Here is a 13751-nt window from a genome sequence, read left to right as displayed (position 1 = left end):
CTTCCGACAGTCATTAAAATTGAACTTTTAACTCTCAAGTGTACCAGATTTTATTAAAATCGGAGCAATGGTTATACCAGAAAAGCATTTCTGCGTTTTGCATGTAGTTGAATGCGCGGCGTCGGCGGCTCCATCTTGAGCCAGCGCCATGCCTGTCGTCATTTTCCCCCTCGTGCTCCGTGTGTAGTGCTGCTTCACCATCACTCTTAACCAACTTTCCCACCAGAGTTCTTACGCAGTTGATTCGCAGGTTCCACAACTACACGGACAAGCAGATCCTCGATTACCTTCTAGACCCGGTGCGCTACGACTACCGGATACGACCACAAGGTGAGTGCGAGCATGCTGCCCACGGCACCAAGTTACAGTTATGTATTTCTACTAGGGGTACTCCACAATGGATCACATTCGTGTCATCGATCAGGTAATCGAGAAGTCTGCAGAGTACAATCAGCTTCTCTGTGGGGCTTTAATAGATTACGGAAAGGCGTTTGATTCGGTACAGATACCAGCAGTCGTATAGTCATCACGTAATCAAGGAGTACAGGAGGCTTACGTAAATATCTTGGAGAATATCTACGGAAATTCCACAGCTACCTTAATCCTCCACAAGAAAAGTAAGAAGATACCTATAATGAAAGGGGTCATGCAAGGAGACACAATCTTTCCAATGATAGCCACTGCATGCTTGGAAGAAGTATTCAAGCTATTAAACTGAGAATGCTTAGGAGTGCGGATCAACGGGGAATATCTCAGCGACGTCATATACATGAATGTGTTGCTTGTGCAACTCTAACAATATATGTCTTCATATTGTGAAACGCACCTGTATAAATGCAGGAAACGTTTGAAATAGTATTGCAACGTAATAATCCTGTTATAATTAGTTTTCAAATGTTATAATGTTAGTACAAATATTTTGTTTGTATCAGTATTGCTTTGCTTATGTGACATGCTTTTTTTCGTAATTATACTAGAATGTAGTCCAACAAGCCTCAGGCTAGTGATTCAGACACATTATTGCAATCCCATTTTTTCGTAAATTATATTATGCCAATAAAATTGAGTTCAATTCAATTCAACCTTCGGTTTGCAGAGGACATTGTCCTGTTCAGCAACACTGGGGAGAAGTTACAACAAATGATTGAGGACATTAACTAAGACAATGTAAGAATGGGGTTGAAGATTAATATGCAGAAAACAAAGACAATGATTAATCGCCTGGCAAAGGAACAAGAGTTCAGCATCGCCAGTCAGTCTCTAGAGCTGGGAAGGAATACGTTTACCTAAGTCAGTTACTCACAGGGTACCCTGATCACAAGAAGGAAACTTGCAGAATAAAAATGGGTTGCAGTGCATACGGCATGCATCACCAAATCCTAGCTGTAAGCTTACTTCTGTCATTGAAAAGAAAAGTGCACAATCATTGCATTCCACCGGTTGTACCATATGGGGCAGAAGCTTGGAGATTAACAAACAAGCTCGAGAACAAGTCAAGGACCGCGCAAAGAGCAATGGAACGAAGAATGTTAGTTGTAACCTTTAGAGACAGGAAGAGAGCGGTATGGATCAGAGAGCAAACGCGGATAGCCGATATTCTAATTGACATTAAGAGAAAAAAAATGGAGCTAGGCAGGCCATGTAACGCGAAGTTACATAAACAGTAGACCATTAAGGTTACAGAATGGGTGCCAAGAGAAGGGAAGCGCAGTCATGGACGGCAGTAGACTAGGTGGCATGATGAAATTAGGAAATTCGCAGGCGCTAGTTGGAATCGGTTGACGCAGGACAAGGGTAAATGGAGATCGCAGGGAGAGGCCTTCGTCCTGCAGTGGACGTAAAATAGGCTGATGAGGATGATGACTAGATTTTATTTTTGCTTGACCACGGGATATGACTCAGTGTGAACAGTACCTCTTTGATTCAGCACGACTAATAAAGCGTGGGCATGCTCTGAGAATGCCACAGCCCTAGGCGGCCGCGCTCAGGAAGCCTCCCATCTCGACTGTAATACTGAAAGTTTGACGTGTAATGAAGAACACTGGACCGTGTGGGTTGCAATAACCGCCTTACAGTATGACTTAGCGTTATCTTCCGTCATACGCACTGCTGCCTGTTACTCCTTTCATCTATATTTCGGCAAGCAATGCACCCCAGAAGTCGAGGGAGTATAGTTTTCTTATACTTGATTGAATTGCGTTTATGGGCTACATCACGAAGCTATCGTCTTTCTTGATGGCTTATTATGTAGGCTTCCTCTTAAATAATGTCACCGAGTAGAAAAGACGGCAAGAAATTAAGGTCTAGATATGACGGATGAGTTTCAAGACGTGAATGAATGGGAAAACAAGGACAGCATGAGCTCTTGCGTCACCCTTCCCTTTTCTCTACCTGCTGGAGCGCTTGTATACATTCAAAATGTACAGCTTCATTAATTACACAGTATTATATCATAACAAATTTAGGACGAAACTGTAGTTATAAAAAAGAGCTAAGGCATGATTTATGGTTGTACTACAGGTTAGCTTGCTTGGAAAGCTTAGGAACTCGAGCTTCCCTATGAAAGGAAGGAAAGTATTGATTTGAATATATTTTGCATTACAGACTACGGATAATAGGGTGCATGGGCATGTCTTTCCTCAAGGTACAAAGAAAAGAACAACCGTAATTTGATTCTTTCAAAAGTTTGTTGTATATGGAGGAGAGTCAATGGCTTGGAGCTTAGACTGAGCGCTAAAATTCTTCCAACAAACCATGCTTCCATCGATATACTGTTTCCTTGGCGGCGGAGTGTTAGCAGACCTTCAAGTGTAATACATTTAAATCCTTTGCAGAGAATTGAGAGCCAAATTATTATTTCTGCGAAAGATTGTCGAGCAGTGCGTGGATATTGTAAGACACGTGTAGTAAAACAATCTCACGCTTAGTTGTATGACATTCGTTGGTGTCCACACATCTGAACTTGATATCAATTAGAGGACGACGACTGTTCTTTTTTTTTTTGTACATCCCCGTGTTTTGCATTCACCTGGATTCATATATTATGCTAGGAGGAACAGCAAAGCAGTTCTTTCTAACCAGTAAAACCACTCCTACTGTAGACGATTCTTTTTAGGTGCTTACGGTAACGTAACGGTGCGGCATCGGCAGTAGCTTAATCGGCCCAGTATCGCAAACAGATAGGCAGTCGGTATGCACAACAAAACTAGATATAACATTAGCCTACTTACTTTAGAATTCCGAAAGAAAATGATGGCCTTAGCAGTAATGTCCCAAGGAGAAATTCGCGCACAGAGGTGCCCTGCGAGCCTTGAATCTTATCCCTATATACACTGGAATTTGTCGTTTGCCTTACGACAAGTACCACGTTCCTTCCAGCCGTCGTCTTCTGGAGGGCACGAGAAACTTACCGCGTGCCTTCGCGCTGATGAGCGCCTCCGGGCGCAGCAATGCCCTCCCCCCTCCTTCTTTTTTTCCTTCTCGTTCCCCGGATGCTTGTCAACAGCACAGAGGGCCACGAAGGGAACCGAACATTAGTGTCTCTTCCGCACGTATCTCTCTGCTTGAGAGGCACCGGCGCCGGCGTGTTCATTAGTACGTCGTGTCGTACGGACGTGCCCAAATGTCATTAAGCAGGAATATTGCAAAGAACTAGTCACGATGGTGACCGAAGTAAAAGCAATTCTTCTCGTCATAGTGGACGAGCTCTTTCCTTCGGGCCCACTCCCTTGTGAAGAAAAAAAGGCTTTGAGGAGATCATTGTACGCACAAGGCTTCCTTTTAATGAGCACTCGCAACTGAACTTTGGTGTGTCGTCTGGATACTTTCTTGCGCAGCAGTTTCAGACAGAAGCCAACTTTACTGCTGTGCATATAGGATTCGCGGCATTAAAAAATTAGGAATAAAGTATTTCTGCAGCGTTTCAGATTGCGTTTGCCGAAATATTTTACACGTGGACCGAGTTGCCTTCACATACTCAGCGAGCAAATAAATATGCTCGCAAACCCGCAATGCTATGTATGAGTGAAGCAAAACTAGGAGCAGCAGAAAAGCTACTCACAAATTATCGGATAGCGCGCTTTGTCTTGTTTCATTTGAGGCTGGTTCCGGTGGAGTAATTAAAATGTATTGAAACATTGACATTCCGGTGACGCACGTTTGGAGCTGCTTGTTACAGAGGCAAGCATGACGGAACCGTCTCGTTCAGACACTTAGATGTCTTGTATGGGAAGCAAGAAGCATAAATATCCTTTTTCTAATCGCCCATTATCTACTACCCTTATCTGTTCACTTGCCTGCGAGGACACATTCCTGCAGCTTCAGCGCATCGCAACCGTGCTGCAAGAACCTCGAGGAAGATTTCGTTTACCACTCGCTCACATTCAGGAACCAGTCCTTGGAGTGATTGTGCCCGTTGTGGTCGCACTTACGATGGAAAAATGCAAGATGGCAAAGTGTTGCGAGCTTCCTTTTCAAGACGCTGCGAGCGTTTTTCCTTACCAGTAACGCGGCGAGCTCGCGCAGGGGAGGCTGGTCGATCGGCTGGAGCGCGTGGTATCGACACGCGTATGTCGAGGAGCCTTTTTGCCGTGAACGAATAGCGAGCCGCGCGTTAAACGAATCTTCGCATTTTTCTCCCCACAGAGCGGACCCAAGTCAACGTTAGCGTCCTGCTGCTGACCCTTTCTTCGCCGGACGAGTCGAGCCTGGTGAGTGGGTGTCGCTTCCCGCATGTGATCGTGGCAGGTTTCGCTATTACGCAAACTGTGGGAAATGTGGGCCTCCTGAAAGGCCCGCCGCCTACAATACGTTGGTGCCGGAAGGAGTCGCTGGATAATCTTACTTGGTCATTTGCTCGATAAATGCTTCGTAACATTGGTTATTACTGCTGCTAAACATCGGTTACCGCAAACATGCCGCTCAGTGCAGTTACGTCACTACAAACAAGAAAAGCATAGGGGGAATTACTCGTTTATTTAATGGAAATGTATAAATGATAAGTAAAGGGAAATTAAAGCGGACGAAAATACATTTGGCCGCAGGTGCGATACAAACCTGCGTCTCTGCATTACTCAAGCAATGCTCTTACCAAATGAGCTACCGCGGAGCCGTTTTCCCGTCCACTTTCTTGCAATTTTCTTGTTGCGGTTTATTGTGATTTACTGAAACCGGGTCTGTGGTTGCCCTTCTTCTCGTTTGCTGCAAACATGTCATTGAAAACGTATCGTGGAAAATAAATAGTGAGTTGAATGCACGCGGTGAGGGAACATTCATTAGGGCTACCCATGCCGACACTTTCCTTCATTCCTCTGAAAACGATTCTTTTTCCAGTGGTAAGTTAAAGTGTCAATGAAAATAATTGTCATGAATAGGAAGCTATAGCCAGCCATTTTCCTCACTTTTGAGTTTCTATCTACAATTGTGATTCCGCGCATATTCACTTCAACAATAACAATAACAAAGATCTACCTGGTAAAAAGGAAATTTGTCTCTACTGTAGATGTATGAGAACTAATAAGTGGTAATGGATTCAGAAAAATGTGCTGTGTCGGTTACTTTCAGATCGAAAGTACCGTTCATATAGACATTAGCTATGCAGCTGTACCGATGGTCTGAAAATGTGAACGCCATATCATTCCTCAATTCGACTGAACGAAAAATGCGATGATATTTTTTTGTTAATTTCATCGTCATTCAGGAGTCGGTTTTATTCCACTAATCTGTAATAAAATTAAGGGAATATTATGTTACAGTGACTTCGTGTAACACACGGGCTGCAAAGCCCTTCAAATCTGCTGTGTCTGTGGTATCTTGTGCGAGATATGTGACCTTGTTTCCCTGTAACTATGAATGAGCTGTTGTTGCTCTACAAATATGTTATACGACCGCCTTATGGTAAAGCTGGCTGCGTAAGAAACACTCTTCAGTTAACTGAACTTTTCATCTTTAAAATACGGAAATAAAAACTCGACTTCTCACCAAGACCGTTTTAAATTTCATGTGTCAAATCAGCATTGCTTCGTGCAGCAGGAACTCAATAAAAATGCAAATGTCACTGGAGTTAGTTATCTGCGTTCGCTGTAAGAAACGTGATAATTAAGGTTCATCCTAAAACGTTGGCTATGCGATGATAGAAAACACTCATTGAGATACTGTAATGTACTGCCAGCACAAATGGAAACAGGAAAACTCGGGAACTACTAAAATGTTTTGTTACGTTTCCATGCCTTATATTTTTAACTGTGGCCTAATTCAGGCTCTGAACCATGCTTTCGGGATTATTCAAGCTTATAAACCACCAGAATAGCAACTGCACATCGCAAGCATGTAATTACGCCTAGCAGGCGTACTCATCAGCTCCTATTTTTTTGGCACTTGCATATCCGCTGATGGTGTCGTGTTAATATTCTGTGTAATTGTAATCATGCTTTAAAATTTGGTGTGTTAAAGCAGCGTTTCATTTCAGTCAACAAAAACTAACCAAAAAGCACGAACGCTACTGATGTCGCGTGTCTGTATTGGTTCGAGTAAAAGCGGCAAGCCTGTTTCTCAAACATCGGCGGTGAGAGAATAGAGGACAGTCTTCGTAACTCTGCAACGTATGCACTTATGCTACGGCGTTTTGTGGGAACACGTCATTTCTGAGTGCGACCTAACGTGTTCCGTTTTTCTCGGCGCTGCGCAGAAATACGAGATCGAATTCCTGCTTCACCAGCGCTGGGAGGACAGGCGGTTGCAGTTCTTCGCCACCGAGGGGGGCGGCAGCCACCTGAACGGCCTGCTACACGAGGCTCGCATGTGGAAGCCCGACATCTACTTCCTCAAGCACGGAGAATTCAAGACCCCGCTGACGCCGATACACATGGGCCTGCGCCTCTTCCCGAACGGCACCGTTATGTACACGCTCCGACGTCACATGACTCTAGTCTGCCAGGGAAACCTCAAGATATTCCCCTTCGACAACCCAAAGTGCCCCTTTGCCGTAGAGAGCAGTAAGTCTAACCTTTCTCTTGTTTCTTAAATTAATTTTTTTTTTTGCAAAAATACCTATTTGCGGATGAGACCACATTTATAGAAATACGGCCAAGTTGCTGCTCGCGCAAGTTATTATTTTGACCAGCTGAACTTGCTGCCGTGAAACGCTGATTTTAGCGCGCAAAACTCGAGACAAAATATATAGTAGCGTTTTAACATGCTGGAGCAATGTTCCAGCTATGTATCAGTTTTGGTTTGGAACAAAGGTGATCAATTTGCTCTAACTTTCTTGAAGTGGCATGTGCTGTGGCTTCCTGGAGTTAAATGTTGCGTGCTGCACGTACCCCTTCAATAAACTCGCATGGTTTATGATGCATACGAAAAACGACCACGAAGCGTTGGTAAAGACAGAAGGCCCACTCTCTCGAACATTCAGTAACCATCAGACCAGCCACCACAGTGTCATTTGTAAGTAGCGCTCGAAGCCGGGTCAGTGCAAACCCGAAGTGGACAATGCAGAACCAACGTTAGTCCCGTATTGACCGGAAATATTGCGCTAATTGGCTTAAACTATGCTTGTCTGTGCAAGGCCCTGGCTTCGCACAGTGTCTGGGCACGAACTGAATTAACGGTTGACAGCAGCGGGTTTTCTGCAGCTATGCGCCGTATTTCGCCACTGTACTGCACATAACTGAGAAGGGCTGCCGTATCTTTATTTTTTTGCTTTCTAACGCCCTCCCGACGCGATGAAATTTTGGCTTTTGCAATAGGACTCGGCTGTTCGCCGAGTAAAGCAGCTCGCAGTATATTAAAAATGTAGAACTCGACAAAAACGAAAATCCGTGGCTTGAGGTCTTGCGACGTTTCGTTTTTGGTTCCGAAACCTCGTTGCGGCCCTACTATCGGCCTCTTTATTTTTGGATAACAGGAACCATCGAATCTCCAGTTTCATTATTTGCTTCATCCTGACAGCATGAACCGAACGGAAGCTGAAGCGGGAAGCAGTTCGGTACTGGCGCTGACTATTGACTGGTCTCATTAAAGATACATTGCTGGAGAGTACATCCCACGCCATAGCGAAACATTTATGAAAACAGCCGGGACTGTCACCGTCTTTCCCCTACAAAATGCTTCTCGGCACGCTGCCTCGTTACTTACAATGTAACATTAGCTCTGACAGGATGTACAAACGCTGACAGCAGAGGTTGTCAATGATTACAGCAGTAAAGGCCTTTGTCCTGGATACGCAGCGTGGCACTGAATTACGGACGCCTGGCTAAGGCTCTATTCTCAGCGTTTGTTGCACCCACAGCGGAGATGACGAGTGACGCAACTGTGTGATGTCAGATATCTCGCGTTAAGTTTAAGTATGTGGGGCACTTGTTCTACCGCACAATGCTAACAGATTTGTCATTGGTAGTAGTATTATCCTCGTTTCAAAGCCAGTACCTCTGTTAGCATACAACAAATGATTACCTAGACTTGGTCATTCAGTGGTACAACCTAAGCCATCCCAGGGGTCTCCTTTAGGAATTGAAAATTGACATCGCTATGCCAACTGAGCAGATAATAAGTTCGTGTTTACAGTAACTTCATACGCTAAAGCTTTCTCTTAAGAGCAGATGACTTTAAATCATGATGACGGACATAATATTTTCGAACGCGGCCGGTCAATGACTAATAGAGTTTACGAACGAAAAGCTTTGTGAATGCGGCCCATGATACCTGGTTTTAATAATACCGACACATTGCACCGCGGCAGAAGTGTAAGGCTGTATCTATGTTTACGTAATCACGCCCTTCACTACTTCTTCAGTATCGATTTATTGGGTCAACCCAGCTATGTGAATCATTTAAGCCAATGACTTCTTGGAATTTATCGGTGAGTACCGCTACGTCGGCCAGTGCCCTACTTTATCAGACTGCTCATTTCGCTTAGTCGTCCGGGGTGTAATCATAGGGTGATCATTTTCTTTTCCCTCAGTGTCCCTATTGCAAAAGCTTTAGATGACAGAAATATATTTTCAACGAAAATAGCGCAGAAAAAAAAAACTGTTCAAGGAACAAAGACAGACAAAGAGCTGTCTGACTTTCTTTCATGCCCCATTATTTGCTCTGTTTCCGTTCTGAATATCACGTAAAAACGAGCACAACAGCAGACTTTCTTGAAGATCGCAGGGATGGTTGATTGTCTCCAGCATGCGATTAAAGGTCATCCATTTTCCGTTTTAGATGTGTGAACAGACCGAGCAATACAGCGCAAAAAGTTATGGAGCAGTTAAACGAGCACACTTGTCCGCGATAATTCAAGTACTCTGTTTTGCCAGCTTCACCCGGCGAAGTGACCACACACTGAGTATTGGAGTGCACTGATTTTCACCGTTACCCTCTGCCTGTCCCAGTGTCATACGAGGAGGGCCAGCTGAAGATTGACTGGTCACCCACCGAGCCGTCCATCAACACGGCCACCTCGCTGAGGGCGCACAACGCTTACCTGGCCAAGAACGAGACTGGCTACTGCGACACAAGACACACATGGAGAGGTATAACTCACCAGGAAACACGACTGCGTCGCACTATTTGCAAAATCGTGTGCTGGGATCCGTACTGTTCCTTTTCTTGTTTTGGCTACATCCTTCCTTTCTAGCCACGTAAAGAATTTAAATTATGGTCAGAAAAATAATTTTTAAAAATACTAAAGTTAGAATGCTCCTACGCATAGCTCACAGAAAAACTTCGATGTCCGTAATGCGTAGCGTTACAGTTAAACTAGTGGCAGTATGAGTCAGAAATCACTCACCGTAAGTTTGCTTCCGGAAAAATAAATTTACAATCACTACCCGTGAAGTTCATACATGAATAACATAGGCGTATCACAACGCGTAATAATAGGTATATTCCTCGTCAAAATTAGGCAACCATTGTGAGTTTCGCGGAACTTACCTTTGAGTCACGAAGGAGGTCTATGTAAAATATTTTTTTGCTCAATTATCTCAAACAGCGAGATCGAGAGTTTTCGAAGAATTGCTCGCTACATGAGCCTAATAGCAGATCTCGTCAATTGCGGAATGGTTTGCAATTTTCGTTACCCGCCGTGCTGGCTTAGCGGCTGTGGTGTTGCGCTGCTAAGCACAAGGTCGATGGATCAAACCTGTGCCGCGGCGGCTGCACTTCGATAAGAGCGAAGTGCAAAAACACCCGCGTCTCGTGCATAGAAGGCACGTTGATGATCCCCTGGTGGTCAAAATTAATCCAGAGTCCCCTGCTATAGCGTGACTTATAATAAAATTGTGGTTTTGGCACGTAAAACCCCGGAATTCAATTTATTTCAATTTCCAATTTTCTTTCGCGAAAGCTGCAGCAAACTCCACAGAGAGATGAAGAACCGTTATGTGATGTTAGGGTATGGGTCGGCCAACATCAGGTGAATACGAATGAAAATTCTGCAGTGCATACGACATGCGCGTGGTAGTTTTCAAGAAAAATTATTTTCTTCAGAATGGCGTCCAAATTTATCGCGCATTCTTCGGGCTCTGCACACCAATGTGCAATAGTAGGTGAATGCGCACACTATGATGTCGGCCTCTACATGAATACGATGCTCGAAATGTTCTGAAAACTAATTGCGGAGCCATACCAACACTATATGCGTGTTCCCGTAGTAGACTGACTGCGGAAAACATAAGTGCCGTGTCTGTGCTGAAAGTGCCGCCGATGTGCGCGGAGTTCATTGATTCATGTGGTTTCACAGATGCCTCAGAGGAGGGCGAAGGCCTAATTTTTTAACACCTGAGATTATTTAGTGCGCATCTAAATCTAGGTAAACGAGCGTGCGTGCGGTTCGCCACCATTGAAATGTGGCCACAGTGGTCGGGACTCGAACCCGCGGCCTCGCGCTCAGAAGCCGCACGCTGAGTGTCGAAGAGAAAATTGTAGACCGTCTATCGGCCCACAATCACAAAGCGGTGGGACTAGAGATGAGGTATTCAAGACGTAAAATTATTAAGATATGTTGTCGGCTCATCGGGACATACATTTTCATGAATCAGTCATTAAAGAAAAACATCAACAACAATCGGATGCTATCATCTCCTGCAGCCAGCAGCTTCACATCGATAGTCATTGCACGTCAATAATTAGCGTAGGCGCCCCCGTGAGCACCTTTATTCAGCATTCTGTAGAGTTGCACACAAAACGAGCAGCTTGGTATTTAGCGCTTCGTTAATTCTACTGTGAACACGATGCCCAGGCATTGTTACTTCCACAAAAAAAGTAATAAAAGACTTTGGAACGAGTAAGGAAAGAGGCTGTATATACAGAACGCTTTTTAGGCGATCCAAATTATTTTGTTGAAAAGCTTGGGGGCCCTGATGATGGTGTTTGTGCAGATGAGCTCTTACGTGAGGCAAACATACTTTGCCACTAATAACGTGACCTTCAGAAGATTAATTGAGGAACATTTATTAATTAACTTTTTATTCCTTCCTGGCGAGCAATTTCTTAAACTGATTTGGAAGCAGTCACATTTTAATGCAACCTCTTTTTCTTGTTTTTGCAAAAATAAAGTCTTGAAAGTCGCACATACTTCAAGATAATTATAATCAACTATACACGGTAAATCCAGACAATATCGAAACTCAGCGTGCCGAGAGCGCGGAAAAGGCCGATTCGTTATCAAATCAAAAGGAAACACCTCGTGACGAAATGCGGGACGTAGTTTGAAGGAAGGAAGGAAAATGTGGAGGAGGAAAGGCAGGGAGGTTAACCAGTTTAGCTCAACCGGTTTGCTACCCTACACATGGGAGCGGAATGGGGGGGGAAGAAAGATGGGGAGGAGAGAGAGAGAGGATATAGCACAGCAGACACATCGAAATTACAGTCCGTCACTCTTGCATGGTACGTGACATCACTGTCACAGCCGCTTGTCCAAGCCCGTTTCTTTCAAAAACCAACGTAGTTTGAAACTGAACGACTCGGCCAGTCACGGCAGGTACCGGTGCGGCACGCTTCGCCTTACAAGAATTTCAGACTGTGTGCGGTATCTCGATTTGCCGTGGCATGCCATCATCCAAACACTGTCCCACACTTCCTTACAGGGCATTTCCATCTGCTGTAACAGCGGGAGGCGCTCGGTTTCGATATTGCCTCGACTGAGCTTTGAAATTCAATGACAAACTTCTCGAATTAGGGTCGATTTGGAAAATTGATAAAATAAATATGGGGATGTGGTAAAATGTGACTGCCTCTAAATTTGCCACTTAAACAACTGCCCCCCACGGGTTAGGTTGCAAGGCATATCCACTAGGAACGAATTTCGAAAATGGCGCGGGTTTCGAGACATGCGCTCTCAAATTCACGGTAAACATGCACTGTTCTTTCACTTACTTGTTTATCAAAGCTCTCTTTTAAGCATCGAAGCACCAAACTAAGAGGAACGGCTGTCTATTTCGTCGCATATTTTGGCAATGAATAACTCAAAACGTGTGTAATCCTGAAAATTCATTCTAAGTGGATACGCCTTCTAGACTCATTGGCTGCAAATTATTAATTGCAATATGTGCCCTAAAGTAAATACTATGTTAATTAGAGAATTCTGGCAAGTAGTTGAATATGTTTCGGTTTCTTGTGCAAGTAATGTCCGCCTGTTTGAATATTCCAGCTGAAGGAATAGAATACTGCTACTTGCCACAAGTCATATTTAAGGTTCTATAAAACAGCGTATTTGGTTTCTAAAATGGAAGTTTATTTATACAAAACTACTTCAGCAGAAGCAGGTCACATGCAAACAATCAACTATTTCATGCTCGTTTCAAAGACTAGTCACTCCGGCAAGCTGGTATTCTAGTATTTCCACTCCTCGAGATGCGAAATCGCTCGAGATATGATTGCGGGTCAATTCACCCGTTGGCGACACCTGTCTTATCGCTAAATTGTTCGCCAGCCTGTCACCAATTTATAAAGAGGTGACTGAACGAATTTTCGAAGTTACACCGAAGCGGAGGAGGAAAAAGAAAAGTAGAAGGCAGGGAGGTTAACCAGAATAACGTCCGGTTGACTAACCTACACTGGGGGAATGGGAAAGGGGAGGACAAAGATCACAGGGAGAGAGAGGAAGGAAGGAAAGAAGGAAATTGCGGCAAGTTCGCTGACGCGTGTGGTTTTACAGATATTGTATTAATAGTAACAGATGGTCGCACAAACCCGTCGTCCTTAAAAAATAAGAAACACAAAAGCGCCTTTACCGCTTTATGGGCCGACGGGTGATGGGGGCGGTGTTCCAGCAGCACCTCCACGGAAAGCGGCCGATTGTCCAGTTTTTAGAAAGCTTTGGCAAGTTCTTGTCTCTGTAGGGCATATCTTGGACAAAAAAAAAATACGAAGTAGCTACAGGAGACCATGCAGTGGCGTAGCCAGGCCGTCTGTGGCACCCGGGGCCCATAGGTCTTCTGTCATATCTCGCCCTTCCCCCCCCCCCCCCCCGGGCGTAGTCAGGAAGGCGAGGATATCGAAAATTTCCTGGGAGCGGGGGGGGGGGGGGGGGGTGATGTTTCAGCACTAGCACAGCCGCCTTGGACCCCCTCCTTCGCTTTCGTTCTCAGAGATCGCTAATGTAGCCGGTATACAGGCTGTTTTATTTTTGGCACCAAATAACACAGGTTACTGCGCTGATAGCTTGTGATAAACGCATTTGCACATCTGCTGTCAGAATGCAAGGCTTGGCAGGCAGCAAAGATAACGTTTTAATTAGCGATTTTAGAGGCAATAGTGCATTGTGG

The 13751-nt window shown here is 44.5% G+C and overlaps 1 protein-coding gene across 3 annotated transcripts in view; it reads left to right on the top strand.

The window, feature by feature from the left end:
- pHCl-1 (pH-sensitive chloride channel 1) overlaps positions 1–13751 on the top strand; it is an 87117-nt gene that overhangs the window by 44634 nt on the left and 28732 nt on the right. For all 3 annotated transcript variants that reach the window (XM_050178875.3, XM_050178876.2, XM_055071118.1), the window contains exons 3-6: positions 251–330; positions 4645–4709; positions 6686–6992; positions 9378–9518. In XM_050178875.3, coding sequence (XP_050034832.1) covers positions 251–330; positions 4645–4709; positions 6686–6992; positions 9378–9518 — 593 coding nt within the window. The remainder of the gene's footprint in view (positions 1–250; positions 331–4644; positions 4710–6685; positions 6993–9377; positions 9519–13751) is intronic.

This window comes from Dermacentor andersoni, chromosome 5 (genome assembly GCF_023375885.2).
Source record: "Dermacentor andersoni chromosome 5, qqDerAnde1_hic_scaffold, whole genome shotgun sequence".
Taxonomy (NCBI): Eukaryota; Metazoa; Arthropoda; class Arachnida; order Ixodida; family Ixodidae; genus Dermacentor; species Dermacentor andersoni.
Note: the sequence above shows the minus strand (reverse complement) of the source record. Positions and strands in the feature narration are given on the sequence as shown.